Below are 12,681 nucleotides of genomic sequence, written 5' to 3' on the forward strand. Positions count from 1 at the left end.
GCTAATCCTTAAAGAATAATGTATCTAATTCCCACAATACCCTTAAGCTTGACATTTGACTTGAACACTACAAAAAAATTGATTTTAGTAACTAATGAAAATCATCACTAAAAATCACAAACCATCACTACTACATAATAGTGATGACTTAGTGATAGTTCAAAATTAATTACCATATCAACCGTCTCAACTAGATATTAGTGACGCTTTTAGGAACTGTCACTTGAGCTGTTGATAGTTAAAAATTTGTGAAGTAGAAATTTGTCTCTACTACTGACTATTAGTGATGGATTTAGACTCATCACTACTACTGAACTTTTAATGACAATTTAGATTTACTTCTACTTTTGGACTTTTAGTGACAAATTTAGTTTCGTTACTATTACTGGACTTCTAATCACGAATGTATATTTATCACTATAAATGTACTTTTAGTGACTGATGTATATTCGTCACTACTATTGGACTTAGTGATGAATTTAAATGTATTATTACAAGTCAAGTAGCAGTGATAGATCTAAATTCGTCACTAAAAGTCTAGTAATAGTGATGAATTCTAAAAGGTCACTATTAGGTCATTATATAATTTAATAGTGTCGAATTTAGAACCATCACTACTAAGTTAGAAATTTTATTTAATTTTATTTTTTAAATTTAGGCGTTCCTATGAAAAGTTTGTTAATAAGTATTATTCATCAACATCCTTCAACTGTAATTCTTGATCCATTACTATGTTCATCTAGAAAATAAAAAATATGTACATAAAACACAAAAACTATTTAATGTCATTCTACAAGTATTTATACATATAATATATGTTTAATAGAAATATTAAAAGGTACATGATCACACCAACATACATGGCCTAATTAATCCACATAACAGAAAAAAAAAAAAACAAACAAACAAACAAAACAAAACAATTTGCATCATCATCATCATGTCACACAAGTGGCAAAACCTATAAATTTAATGATTATAAAATAAATTAGTATATAGTTTAACAAATAATGTATAAAGAATTTCAAAATAATATATATAAAAATGTTGGAAGTATAAAAAACTATTACTAGTGAATGGGTATTACAATTTAAATATCTAACTTTGGTTCTAAGTAACGAATTTAGATCCGTCACTATTACTGACCAGTGTAGAAATGACAAATTGTTTTTTTTGTCAAGTTAATCCGACTTCTTCATATTTTAATTATAAAAATTGGATCTTGAGTTTTCTAGTCAATCTAGACCAAGTTCATACTTAGGGATGTCGTAAATGATGAACTTGGAATTTTAAGGATTTAATTATTGCAATTAAATTTGCATAAAATACGAAATCTTTAATTTTTTTTTTAAATCTAAAACCATCATCTAGTTAAATTTTTTAGTTAATATGGTTGTTGAGGTACAACCACTATGTTGAATGGAAGTTAAATTTCTTTTCTTTAATAAAAGAAAATTTTATAAACGACAAAATGACACTTCAACTTGCTTAGTTTTTATAAAATTTATTCATGAAAAATATATATTTTAGGATTAGGTACGGGGTATGAAATAGAAATGAAAAGAGTTATTTCGCTTTGTGTGACCAAAATCAAGTGTAGGCTTTCAATTGTACAAGAAAAATGAATTAAGAAAGTAGTCTCGGGAGTGTATGACATTGAGTGGAAGGTTCCATCCCGTGTATTTGATAGTCCCACTTTATGCGACTTTCTAAAATGAGTCCTACTATTCGTCGTAGGCGCACAACAATCACATACTCACATGCCAAAAAATAGTGAACATGATGCATAGCTCATAGGTTAGGAGTGAGCATAATTCGAGTTTAAATGAATTAACCGACCGAATTCGGTCGGTTCGGTTTGATTAATATAGAGGTTTGGTTCAATTTGGTTATAAATTTGGATAATTTTGGGTATTCTGTTTTGACTCGGATATGAGAAATTTTAATTCGGTTAACCAAATTACCCAAATTACTAATTAATTAAAAATTAAATATAAATTAGTAATATTAAATATAACTGATATATTATATATTATATAACTGTTTGATTTTCTTAATTTATTTATTAAATCAATATCATTCTCCTAATTCAACTCTTACCATTAAAAGAAAGGGTAAACATTAATTTTATAATTAATTTTAAAATTTGCAATCATATTTTATTTTTATAATTAATTTTAATTTATTTCGGTCAAATTTCGTTAACCGAATTATCCGAAAAGTTTGTTCGGTCGGGGATGGTTCGATTACAATACCTAATTCAGTCGGTTTAGTTAGAGATTATTGTTAATTAAAAATTTCGGTTAATTAACCGAATTTGATCAAACTAACCGTTTGCACACCCCTACCACAGGCACCTCTCCTGCTCTCCCCTCTTGTCATATGAGTCATGGCATCAAGGGCTTCACAAGCCCATCATTTTTCTTTTAAAATATTTTAGAACAAGATCCTATCAATTTTTTTCTTTCTAAATACGGATCTATTTGGTACGCAAGAAAATGATAGAATAGGATGAAGTTGGTATTTATGTTTATATATTTGTCATATAATTTTTCATTTCATTCTATTTTATCCTTCCAAATATTTGGTTCACCTAACACGAGCCTACAATATAAAATTATTTTTTAGATACTTTCTAACATTTTGGTTAACAATTGACAATCTTAGGATCGGGTAGTTAAAGTGATTCTAAACTCAAATCACCTCTGACTTTACGACACATGGGCTGTAATTCTATCAAATTTAGTAGATTATGATTTTACAAACGGCGTGCTTAAAAGAACTTTTCAAGTAAAAAGAGTTTATAATATAAAATTATTTTTAGCTACTTTTTATTTAGAACTTTGACTAGTGTTAGTCTAAATTGGGTTGTTAAAAGTAATTGTCTGCATAAATATCTTTTGAAAGAAAGTTAAAATGACTCTAAAAATGCCCACCTTTAATTGAGAAAAAAAAATCGTGATAAAAAGTGATGTCTTTATAGCTGACGTCTTTTAAGTTGCATTTTAAAAGTTCGTATTTGAAATCTATATGCTAGAGTTTTCAAATTTAAATTTTTAAAAGAAGTGAAAAATAATAAAAGAACGGTCCTGAAATAAGTTATATAAACTTTTAATGAATAATAGATGAAATATATTTTAATACTACTTACGATTACTTTAAACGCATTTTCTAACAATTTAGTTAATTAATTACAGTATTTAAATTAAATGGTTAAAAAAGTAATTTAAAACTTAGGATGATTAAAAAAAATTCAAATTTACTCTATGTAAGATTTAAAATTCATCAATTACAAAATGTTAAGTTAGTATTTGAACTCGTAAAAATGAAAAGTGTGGTTCGACATGAACCCCAAAGGTATAGGCCCGATACCACTTTAGTCGTCTAAATATTAATATAACATTTTATAATGAACCCAAGAAAATCTCAATTCTAACATCAAACTAAATAAATCCTTTAGTAACAAATTAAATAAATAAAACGGAGGACAAAAACGAAAACGAAAAAAAAACAAAGATAAGGGTTCCAAAATCATATGACGTCCCGACGGAGAGTGCCAGCCAAGACGCGCCCCCCATTTCTCTAGAGCTCCTCTCAACTGTCAATAAGCTCAAAGCCAGAGTCTTGACAATTACAAAGCAGCCAAATGTACAGATTCATAAATTAGGGTTTTCAGGGGAGGAAGATGGTGCCCTCGTTTGTCTGATACCTGTATTTTTGGGTATCTGGTATCTTCTGAATCTCCCCTCATGTCGGCGGTCTCTTGCTCTTACTGTCTTCCCCAACGCCCTCTCCTCCGACCCGTCACTTCTCGAATTCGGTTCGCAAGCCTATCTCCCGTATCCCGCCGCTTCCGGATCCTCGAATCTTCTCCCAAGTTTCTAAAGAGCGTGAGCAATCCTAAGGTTTCCATCTTTTTCCATTTTGTGGGCTTTATTTTTTATTTTATAATTCGTTTCTGTTTGGCTTGCGAGAATCTGAAGATTTTGGATTACCCGCTTTTGTTGTTAATTATGGTTGTTAATCTCTCTTAGCTGGTATTATTTTGTGTTTCGTCTTGTTTACGCCGCGTTAGTGCCAATGAAGGGTGTTAATGTTATGCACTTATGTTCTCTCTCTCTACATGGGTAAGCTATCCCAAAGTTTTAATTCTTCTTTTTTTATTTTCTCAAAAATTCGTCTCTGTTTGGCTTCCTGGACTCAGAATGAGTTGGATGAGCGCTGGTTTTGTTAATTGTGGTTGTTAGTCATTTTGGCTTGAATGATTTTGTTGTTTCTTTTGTTTAAGCTGTGTTAATGTTTAAGAAATGGTATTATGTTCTCTGTATATGTGGTTTGAGCATTTCTTTTTGCTACTTAGCTTTATTTTGCTCTTTATTGCAGAAATCAAAATTTTGGTGTTTTAGGCATGAAGAATACTCTTCTGAAACTCCCAATTCTGAGTTCATCGAGCATATTCTGCCTGAGGAGTTGGTGAATCCTGAAGAATTGGCCAATCCTGACATTGATAAGTCCAGTGCTGTGAAAAAACTCTGGAATACAAGTTTGTTAGAGGTGAATCCCAGAAAAATAAAGGAGAATTCTGTACTCTCTTTTTGTATTGCAGCTTAGTCCTTTGCCTTTTAGCTTTGGTTTTCTTAAATATGTTATACTCATTGATCCTTTGGTTGCTTTCCCCTCACAAATTGTGCATACTGCTTTGTCTTGTTGATTATCATGTAGCATTATATTGCATTTGATATTGCGACTGTGCTGTGTAAAAATAGACAATGAAGGGGAGCTTAGGCACAACGGTAAGGTTGTCGCCGTGTGACCTAAAGGTCATGGGTTTGAGGCATGGAAACGGTCTCTTGTAAAAATACGAGGTAAGACTACATACTATAGACCCATTGTGGTCCGCCCTTCCCCGGACCCCACATATATGGAAACTTTGTGCACCGGACTGCCCTGTTTTGTTGTGCTGAGTAAAAGTAAACAATGATGAATAGACTTGTTTATTATGCATAGGTTTCTGCCCTATGACTCATCTCTTGGCCCCAGCAGTGGAGGCCAGGGTTCAGCACCGTTTTGGAAGTTTTTTTGCATGCATGTTCATGGTATGTGGGGTGCTTGGGGAGAGGAGAGAGAGAAGGGGATGTACTTAGCTGCAAAAAAAAGGCTTGTTTATTGGCAAACAGTTTCCATGGATAAGAGTGGGAATCAGAGATATAATATGATGCTCAAGAATAAAAGGTGTTGAGATAAGATGCAGTGAGGTAGAATATAAGAGACATATTTCAGTGAATCTGAGAGCAAAACAAGGAACTGATATCTAATTCATGGCCATGAGGGATGCAGTAGAGTGATGTTCAATACGCAATTAGTTGGTGTGGTATGCGACTTGTTGGTTTAAATGAAATTGGGCAACCAAGACAATTACTTGGCCTATCATTTTGTGAATTTAGAAAATTTTAGTTTGCCCATGATCACGAGTATGTTATCTTCTTCCGTATCCAAGTGCATGCACTTTTTGGATATAGATGGAATTTTGTTGCCAGTATATAATCCCAACTATAATGGGTGTCTGGGCATAATTTTCTGCATTGAGAGATCTAGAAAGTCAATTGTTGGGAAATCTTGGCAGATTGTTAACAATACAACTGTATGTTTGAAATTCTTTTGTTTTTTCCCTTTGAATCACAGGGTCCTTATTTGCTTCATATAGCTGTCATTCACTCATTCTAGAAGTAACAGTGTAATTGCTTTTAGGTATGATTGTTTAATGTCAAACTTTGTGTTGGATGATATGAACACTTTGTTGTGTTCTTTAGTCAATTGAGAAGGGAATTGTGTATGCGATAATCCATACTTCGACTTTTTATTTTAACATTGGGAAAATAAATGGAGAATTGCGGCCTTAAATAGACGACATGATAATTTACCATGAGGTTATTTTGGTGCTAATAATTAGTTTGTATATGCTCATATTGTGAACATGCTTTGTTTGGTTCTCAAAGGTGAATCTAAAGAGAATTTGAAATTTTGCAGCATCCATTCAGGGCGGCATTTCGCTCACATTATCTGAATGCCCTCTTAGAATCACTTTCTTGAGTATGGCTCACTATCTCATAGGAATATTTTTTGTCTATTTAAGAGTAAGTAGCTCACTCGTCTTCATTGGTATACTATTGGCCTATGTTATAGATGCCCAAATCATTTGAGCTGCCCCGTCCTTATCTTATCTTCTACAGGTTCTATGCCTAACTTGCCGCAAATATATTCATTCCTTAATTTGTCTTTTAATGTTATATCACCCATCCACCTTGGCATTCTCATTTCAAAAACTTTTACTTTGGTATGTCGTTTTTTAGTTGTCCAACATTTTAATCTATATGACATATATTCTTGTCATGTGCATATAATAATTATAATAACAGTAGTAATAGTAGTAGTAGTATGAGTGTTTTAGTGAAAGATGAATGAGGAAAGGACTAAATTTGAGATTTATATACAAAATAATTTAATGAAGTTAAGTATGGATAAAGAAGGTGAAAAACAGAAAAGCTGTAGGATTGAATGACAACTTGATCTAAGTTTGTAACTGTTTAGGTGATAAGTGAATAATATGATGGAAATAATGGATTTAACGAAATTATATGAATGAAGGAAAAGCACTTTACCACCTATATACAAAAAATAAAAAAGACATTCAACATTGTAATAGGGACCATGAAATTAAACTTATGAGTCATATAATGAAACTTCAGAGTAGGGTAATTGAACGGACACTGCATTAGAAATAAGGGTCTCAGAAAATCAGTTTTGTGGCTGGAGACCAACTACTGAAGTTATATATTTATTGAGAAGATTAATGAAAAATTTTAGGGCAAAGAAGAGGATCTCTTACATGATTTTTAACTTTTTTAAAATCAGAGCCTAAAATAGGGTACTTAGGGAAGCTCTTTGGTAGGTTCTAAAAGTTTTTTTTTGGGGGGGGGGGGGGGTCAATGTCATTGAGGATAAGCATAATAGAGTAATGATTAGTGTTAGTATTACAGTTGGAGAATTTAGGAAATTTTCAATTAGAAGAGATTTTATCTTGTGATTAATAACGACAAAATAGAATTATAATGTGATAATTCTCCACCTTAACTAATATAAAATATGTTATGTGGAAAATATTGAATTAAAATTTTGGTTGGAATAAAAATGTACTGCATTTTTTAGAGCGTTTGTTCCAATTCATGGTTCACTAGGGTGTTGCTTTTTGGTTAATATAGTCTTGATCTTTTTGCTTTACTGATAGATGAACTGTATTAGGAATATCCAAGATGAGGTTCTGTGGTATATTGTTTGCAGGCAACTGGATAAGAATCTGACTTGGAGTTATTTTTTAAAAACAATTTTATAAACAAAGAAATTTATGAGAGAGACGGCAACAAGAAAAAAAAAAAAAAAAACTAGAAAACCAGACAACAAGTATTACGAAACAGCTCTGCTCCAGCAAGGAACCCAGTCACACTGATCTGCCAGGGGTAAATGCTGAAAGAAACCATTCCCAAACCCACAGTGATGCGAGAAAGACTACTCCATTCTAAAGAAAGTTAAGAGGAGTATCCAAGTACACCAGAAGATGGCCACTGACAAAGCCTCCCTATCATTCTCCTTTCCAAACCCCTTATCAGTGAAGTGCAAAACGTCTCCAAGGAGGAAGGATATACCAAACTCTGTCCAGAAAATACCAAACAATTTACTCCAAAGGGTCCAAGAGTACTGACTGTGAAAGAATAAATGTGAACATTCCACCCTTAAACCATAAAACAAACACATCAGGCAATAAAACTTAATAACTTGTTATGGGTTTCTGAAGCAAGTCATTGGTATTAATTTTTTCCAAGTTCACTGTCCACAAAAAGACAGAAGCCCTAGAAAGAGTTTTGGCTTTCCAAATGAAAGAGAGACGGGCCAAAGGAGTAGAAAAAGCTTTGGAGTAGAAACAATGTTTTAGAAGACTCAATCAAGGCTCACCTCATGATGAGACATACCTAAAACACACTCAATCTAAAATACTAAATTCCCAAAAAGACTAACACATTACACGCCAAGGCTTAAGCATTTGTACCAAAGGCTCACCTTTTTCTCTTCAGTTGTCATTTTTGCATTTTGGTTGGATGGTTCTTGAGTTAGATTGGCCAGAAAATTTTAGCTACATATTTATATAAAAAGGAATGCCATAGATGGGTTGATTCCTAAAACTTTGTAACCTCAAGCTTGCCAAAATATTTCAGAATTGTATCTTAAATATTGAAAATATTTTGAACTTTGTATTGTTATGGCTATCTCTTGTCATCATTTACTTAATCAATTCAAGTTAATATTTCATGAGTGACCAACAAGTAGTTTATAAAGTATATTTCATGTTTCAAAATTTTTATTTGTGAATTTCTTAATTTTTCTTTATTTTTTGTAGTGCATGTAATTTATTTACATTTCTATCTGAAAAAAAATTCTCAAAAGGCTATGCTTCAACGCCATAAGTCTTACACCTCACCTCTCGAGGATTAAAACGCCTTGCCATATGTATTTGCATTTTAAAATGAGTAGAAATAAGACAAAATACAAGAAATATAAGTTTAGTTATTTTAGGAGGAATATTGACGAAAAGATTAAAACTTGATGAATTCTTGGCACTGGTATATTTTTCGATATCTTGGATTTTTTATGCAAGTTGAAGGAGAAATCTAGGATGTCACTCATAGAGTTAAATTGGGTTGGGTAAAATGGAGAAGTGCTTTTATGATCATATAATACCATTAAAATTAAAAGAGAAGTTCTATGGAATGGCCAAAATACTAGCTATACTATATGGATAAGAATGCTGGGCAACTGCAAACGACATATCTAAAGAGTAAAAGTTGTTGAAATGAGAATGGTAAGGTAGATGAGTAGTATAACTCCAAAAAATAAATTTAAGAATAAAAACATATCTGTTAGGGGCAAAGGCATATCCGTGAGGAGTGAACATATTGGTAAACTTTAGTAATGCTCATGAAACCCTCTATTCTAAGTTTATTGAATGTATTCAGCCCAAGGAATTTCTGAGTCCTGAAGAATTGGCAAATCCGAATATCAATAAGTGCTGTGAAAAAATGTTGGAAGACAAGTTTGCAAAAGGTGAACCCCGAAGTCAGTAAGTCAAGGAGAATTCTGCACTCTCCTTTTGTTTATTTATCTTAGCAATTTGTCTTATACTTTGGATTGTTTAATTATTTTCTATTCATCAATCCTTTGGTGCTCTTCCCTTACAAACTATGCATGTTCCTTTGTTTTGTCAGTGGTTGCATGGAATGTTGTTGGCAAATGTTGTTGGAGCTGCAGTTTAAGCAGTCCAAGGATGAAAAGGCTTGGCTGTTGAGCACTGTGTGTGTGTGTTGTCTTTTTTTTTGGGGGGTGGGGGGTGGGGGGGTTTGTATTTAACCACAAAAAAAAGGTTTCCATGAAGTAGAGGAATATATATCTGCACAGCCAAGGGAAAAACAAGGAAGTGATGTTAGATTTATGGTGATGAGATGCATAAGAGTGATCATTTTTATTATGTTTGATTGTTTTCTTACAAGGAAGTGATGTTAGATTTATGGTGATGAAATGCATAAGAGTGATCATTTTTATTATGTTTGATTGTTTTCTTTTGGGTTAATTGGAAGCCCATACTGAGCCTGGGCTACACGACGGGAGTTAGCTTATTTACCATCTCATATCCCTTTCCACTCCTCCAAAGATTCAAACCCGAGATCATCAATAAGGATGTCTCAAGCTTTGACCACTGGGATGTTTCCTAGGAGACATTATGTTTGATTGTCCATGAGAGGGAGATTAAGAGATCGATGCTATTAGGATTTAGGATTGAAGTTGGGTGGATGGGGTGGATTGGCTTGTTTTGTATCTGTGTTTTGAAACTTATTTTGAAGTCCAAGGAGGTCTTGTGGTTTCTAGTTATTTTACAGAACTTGTGTGTGACCCCAAGGGCAATTACTGGTGCTATGAAAATTTATGGGTTTAACACAAGGTCAAGCGCATGTGCTTTTTAGATATCAGAGATAGAATATTGATGCAAATATTTGGCATCTGTAATGGGTCTTGCATTGAGAATCTTGGAAAATTCCTTGTCATTTTGCTTAAGGAGAAGTCATTGATTTGTTAAAAATAGAATTGTATGATTGAGATTTGAAATCTGGGAATTAATTGTCATTTTGCTATCCTTATTTGCTTTATAATTGGCAGTCTAGATTAGCATAATTGCTTTTGCTGTATGATTGTTTGATAAGTTAATGTTGGATGATATGAACACTTATTTGTGTAGTGAAGTTTCTTTTGAGCTTCTGGCATAAACAACACTGATTTCAAATGATGGTAAAATTCTGAAGTTATCCTTGAACTTGTGTTAAAGTTAGTTGATATGAGGATTAAGTTTGTGATAATACACACTTTTGTGTAGAGCATTTAATTTTGATAAAATAGATAAAGAATTGGGATCTTTCATGGCCAACCTGATATGTTCAGTTTGAGATGGGGAACCTGATATGTTCAGTTTGAGATGAGATTATGATGGTACTCAAAATTAATTTATAAACTCTTCATGGATATGCTTTGTTGGTTGCCCAAAGGTAAACCTAAAGAAAAGTGGAGTTCAAATTTTGTAGCATCCTTTCGAATGCTAAATGGTTGTTGGATTTTAGGTCTTCTTTCTTTATTGCCTCCACCTTTAATCTGATTCTCATTCTGTTTGGTGGAAAACTGGAAATACAATTCCAATTGTTAGATTTTAGAATAACAAGCTCAAACCACACTCTGCAACCTTTATGTAAGATTTAATAATATTGGAATTTGTCTTTATGCTTTGGCGTGTTGACACTGGGATTGATTCTGTTTCAGGCTGCAGATGCGTTGTTGAGAGTGGTTGGGAAGCCATGGACTGTACCATGGACAGCAGAGACCATACTGCAGGTAACAATATTCTTCCATCGCCTTCAACCACGCCTAATGATGATCTTTCGAAGAAGGAAAAGCCACCTGATGTCTAATAAATGACAGTGGGGAGTTTTTCCTTCGTAGCTGTTTTCAAACCTTTTTTTTCTGGCTGGCTTATTATTTTGTCCCTTTTCCAAATATAAATTTTGGTGCAGTGTCCTAAGTGGGTAGCTTTCTGGTTTGTTTGTGTAATGTTTGATTATCATCCCCACATGCTCCATGTTGCGACAGAGCACTCATTTTTTACTCCAGTTGCTTCGAGACTTTCTTTCAAGGACTTTTTGGAGGATTTAAAAGTCATAAAATTTTGTATTTTAACTCCTGAAATTCTCTTTTCCTAAATGTTTACTGCATGATATTTTAATGGAATTAAGCATTGATGATGAACCACAGAAAACTGTTTTGTGGTGATTCAGGTTATGCTCCTCTGGATTGCTTCATTCTGGTTCATAGGATCTTGGATGGTTCCATTTTCAGCTCACATGATGGGTTTCAACCGTGAATCTCTAACATATAGAGGCCAAGCATTATTCAGCCTCTTGACTGACGTAACCGAAGGCCTTGCTGGAATTGCGATCCTCTATCGCTGCCTGTCCCGATTTTTCCCACTTCCATCTGATTGGTTTAGATTTAGCCTGAGAGGGAGCTGGAAATTGGATGTTGCTCTGGGATGCCTCATGTTCCCCCTTGTCAACCACCTCTCACAGTTTAACCTTAATCTATTGGCGCCCCTGCCTTCTCCAAGTGTCACTCTCACTGGTGTCGAGCAGTCAATTGTAGCACGGGATCCCGTGGCCATGGCTCTGTATGCAACAGTAGTTTCTGTGTGCGCTCCCGTGTGGGAGGAGATCGTTTTCCGGGGGTTCCTTCTCCCTTCACTGACAAAATACATGCCCGTGTGGTGCTCCATTTTGGTGAGCTCCTTAGCATTTGCGCTTGCCCATTTCAATGTACAGAGAATTCTACCTCTCGTTCTTCTTGGGGTGGTGATGGGTGTTGTTTTTGCCCGGTCAAGGAATCTTCTGCCCTCCATCCTCTTGCACAGTCTCTGGAACGGATTCGTCTTCTTGGATTTGATGAAGTAGTGTTCTGGTGGCTTCTCAGCTAACATTGTAGATCAGTGGGCATCTGATGATAGCAATTTCTTCAAAAAGCTTAGAACCTCACCAGTTATATGGGATTCGTCACCGTGGGAGGGTATTATATATATTGCATCTGGCTCTGCATCAGCTAAGCTGATTGATTGTGTACAGAATGTGCAATGGTCAACCCACTCCATGTATATGCAGTTAACACGGATAGACCAACCTTCTCTGAAAAATCCTATGTTGTTAAGTGAATCAATCAGCTTCTTAAGTTTTTTTCTTTTCTTTTTCGTTGTAATGTTGGGAAAAGAATGGGGAAAGAAATGAAATAACCAACACTGCATCTTCTGATGATCTTGCATGGCTGGCTTTGTGAATCTGTGATCCCATCTTTTGGTTCCCTTTTGCCATTCTATTTCCTTCCTGGATATCCTTCTTGTGTGAAAATGGCCTTGTGATGCCATTCTATTCTTAAAATGGAATTTATAATTTTGTAACCCTTCCAATAAACATATGCATGGGAGAACCCACTTTTGTTTTCCATTTGAAAAAAGAAAGAAGTATGTGTATGACAGTACTAAAAATAGAC

The 12,681-nt window shown here is 34.1% G+C and overlaps 1 protein-coding gene across 2 annotated transcripts; it reads left to right on the forward strand.

Moving 5' to 3' along the window:
• Positions 1–3,485: 3,485 nt before the first annotated feature.
• Positions 3,486–12,469, forward strand: LOC131157410 (uncharacterized). Of its 2 annotated transcripts, none has more exons than XM_058111545.1 (4): positions 3,486–3,905; positions 4,384–4,554; positions 10,912–10,983; positions 11,424–12,469. In XM_058111545.1, exons 1-4 carry the CDS (start codon positions 3,750–3,752, stop codon positions 12,090–12,092), a joined length of 1,068 nt encoding a protein of 355 aa, XP_057967528.1. In that variant the 5' UTR covers positions 3,486–3,749; the 3' UTR covers positions 12,093–12,469. The 2 variants fall into 2 exon arrangements, with proteins under 2 accessions (XP_057967528.1, XP_057967529.1); XM_058111546.1 differs by having other exon boundaries at positions 3,506–3,890.
• Positions 12,470–12,681: the final 212 nt, after the last annotated feature.

The sequence above is a fragment of the Malania oleifera genome, chromosome 6 (assembly GCF_029873635.1).
Source record: "Malania oleifera isolate guangnan ecotype guangnan chromosome 6, ASM2987363v1, whole genome shotgun sequence".
In the NCBI taxonomy this organism is placed as follows: Eukaryota; Viridiplantae; Streptophyta; class Magnoliopsida; order Santalales; family Ximeniaceae; genus Malania; species Malania oleifera.

Coding starts and splice junctions, on each gene's coding strand:
- LOC131157410 (XM_058111545.1), top strand. CDS start 3,750: ATGTCGGCGGTCTCTTGCTCTTACTGTCTTCCCCAACGCCCTCTCCTC. Junction 3,906..4,383: donor AGAGCGTGAGCAATCCTAAG/GTTTCCATCTTT, acceptor TCTTTATTGCAG/AAATCAAAATTTTGGTGTTT. Junction 10,984..11,423: donor CAGCAGAGACCATACTGCAG/GTAACAATATTC, acceptor GTGGTGATTCAG/GTTATGCTCCTCTGGATTGC.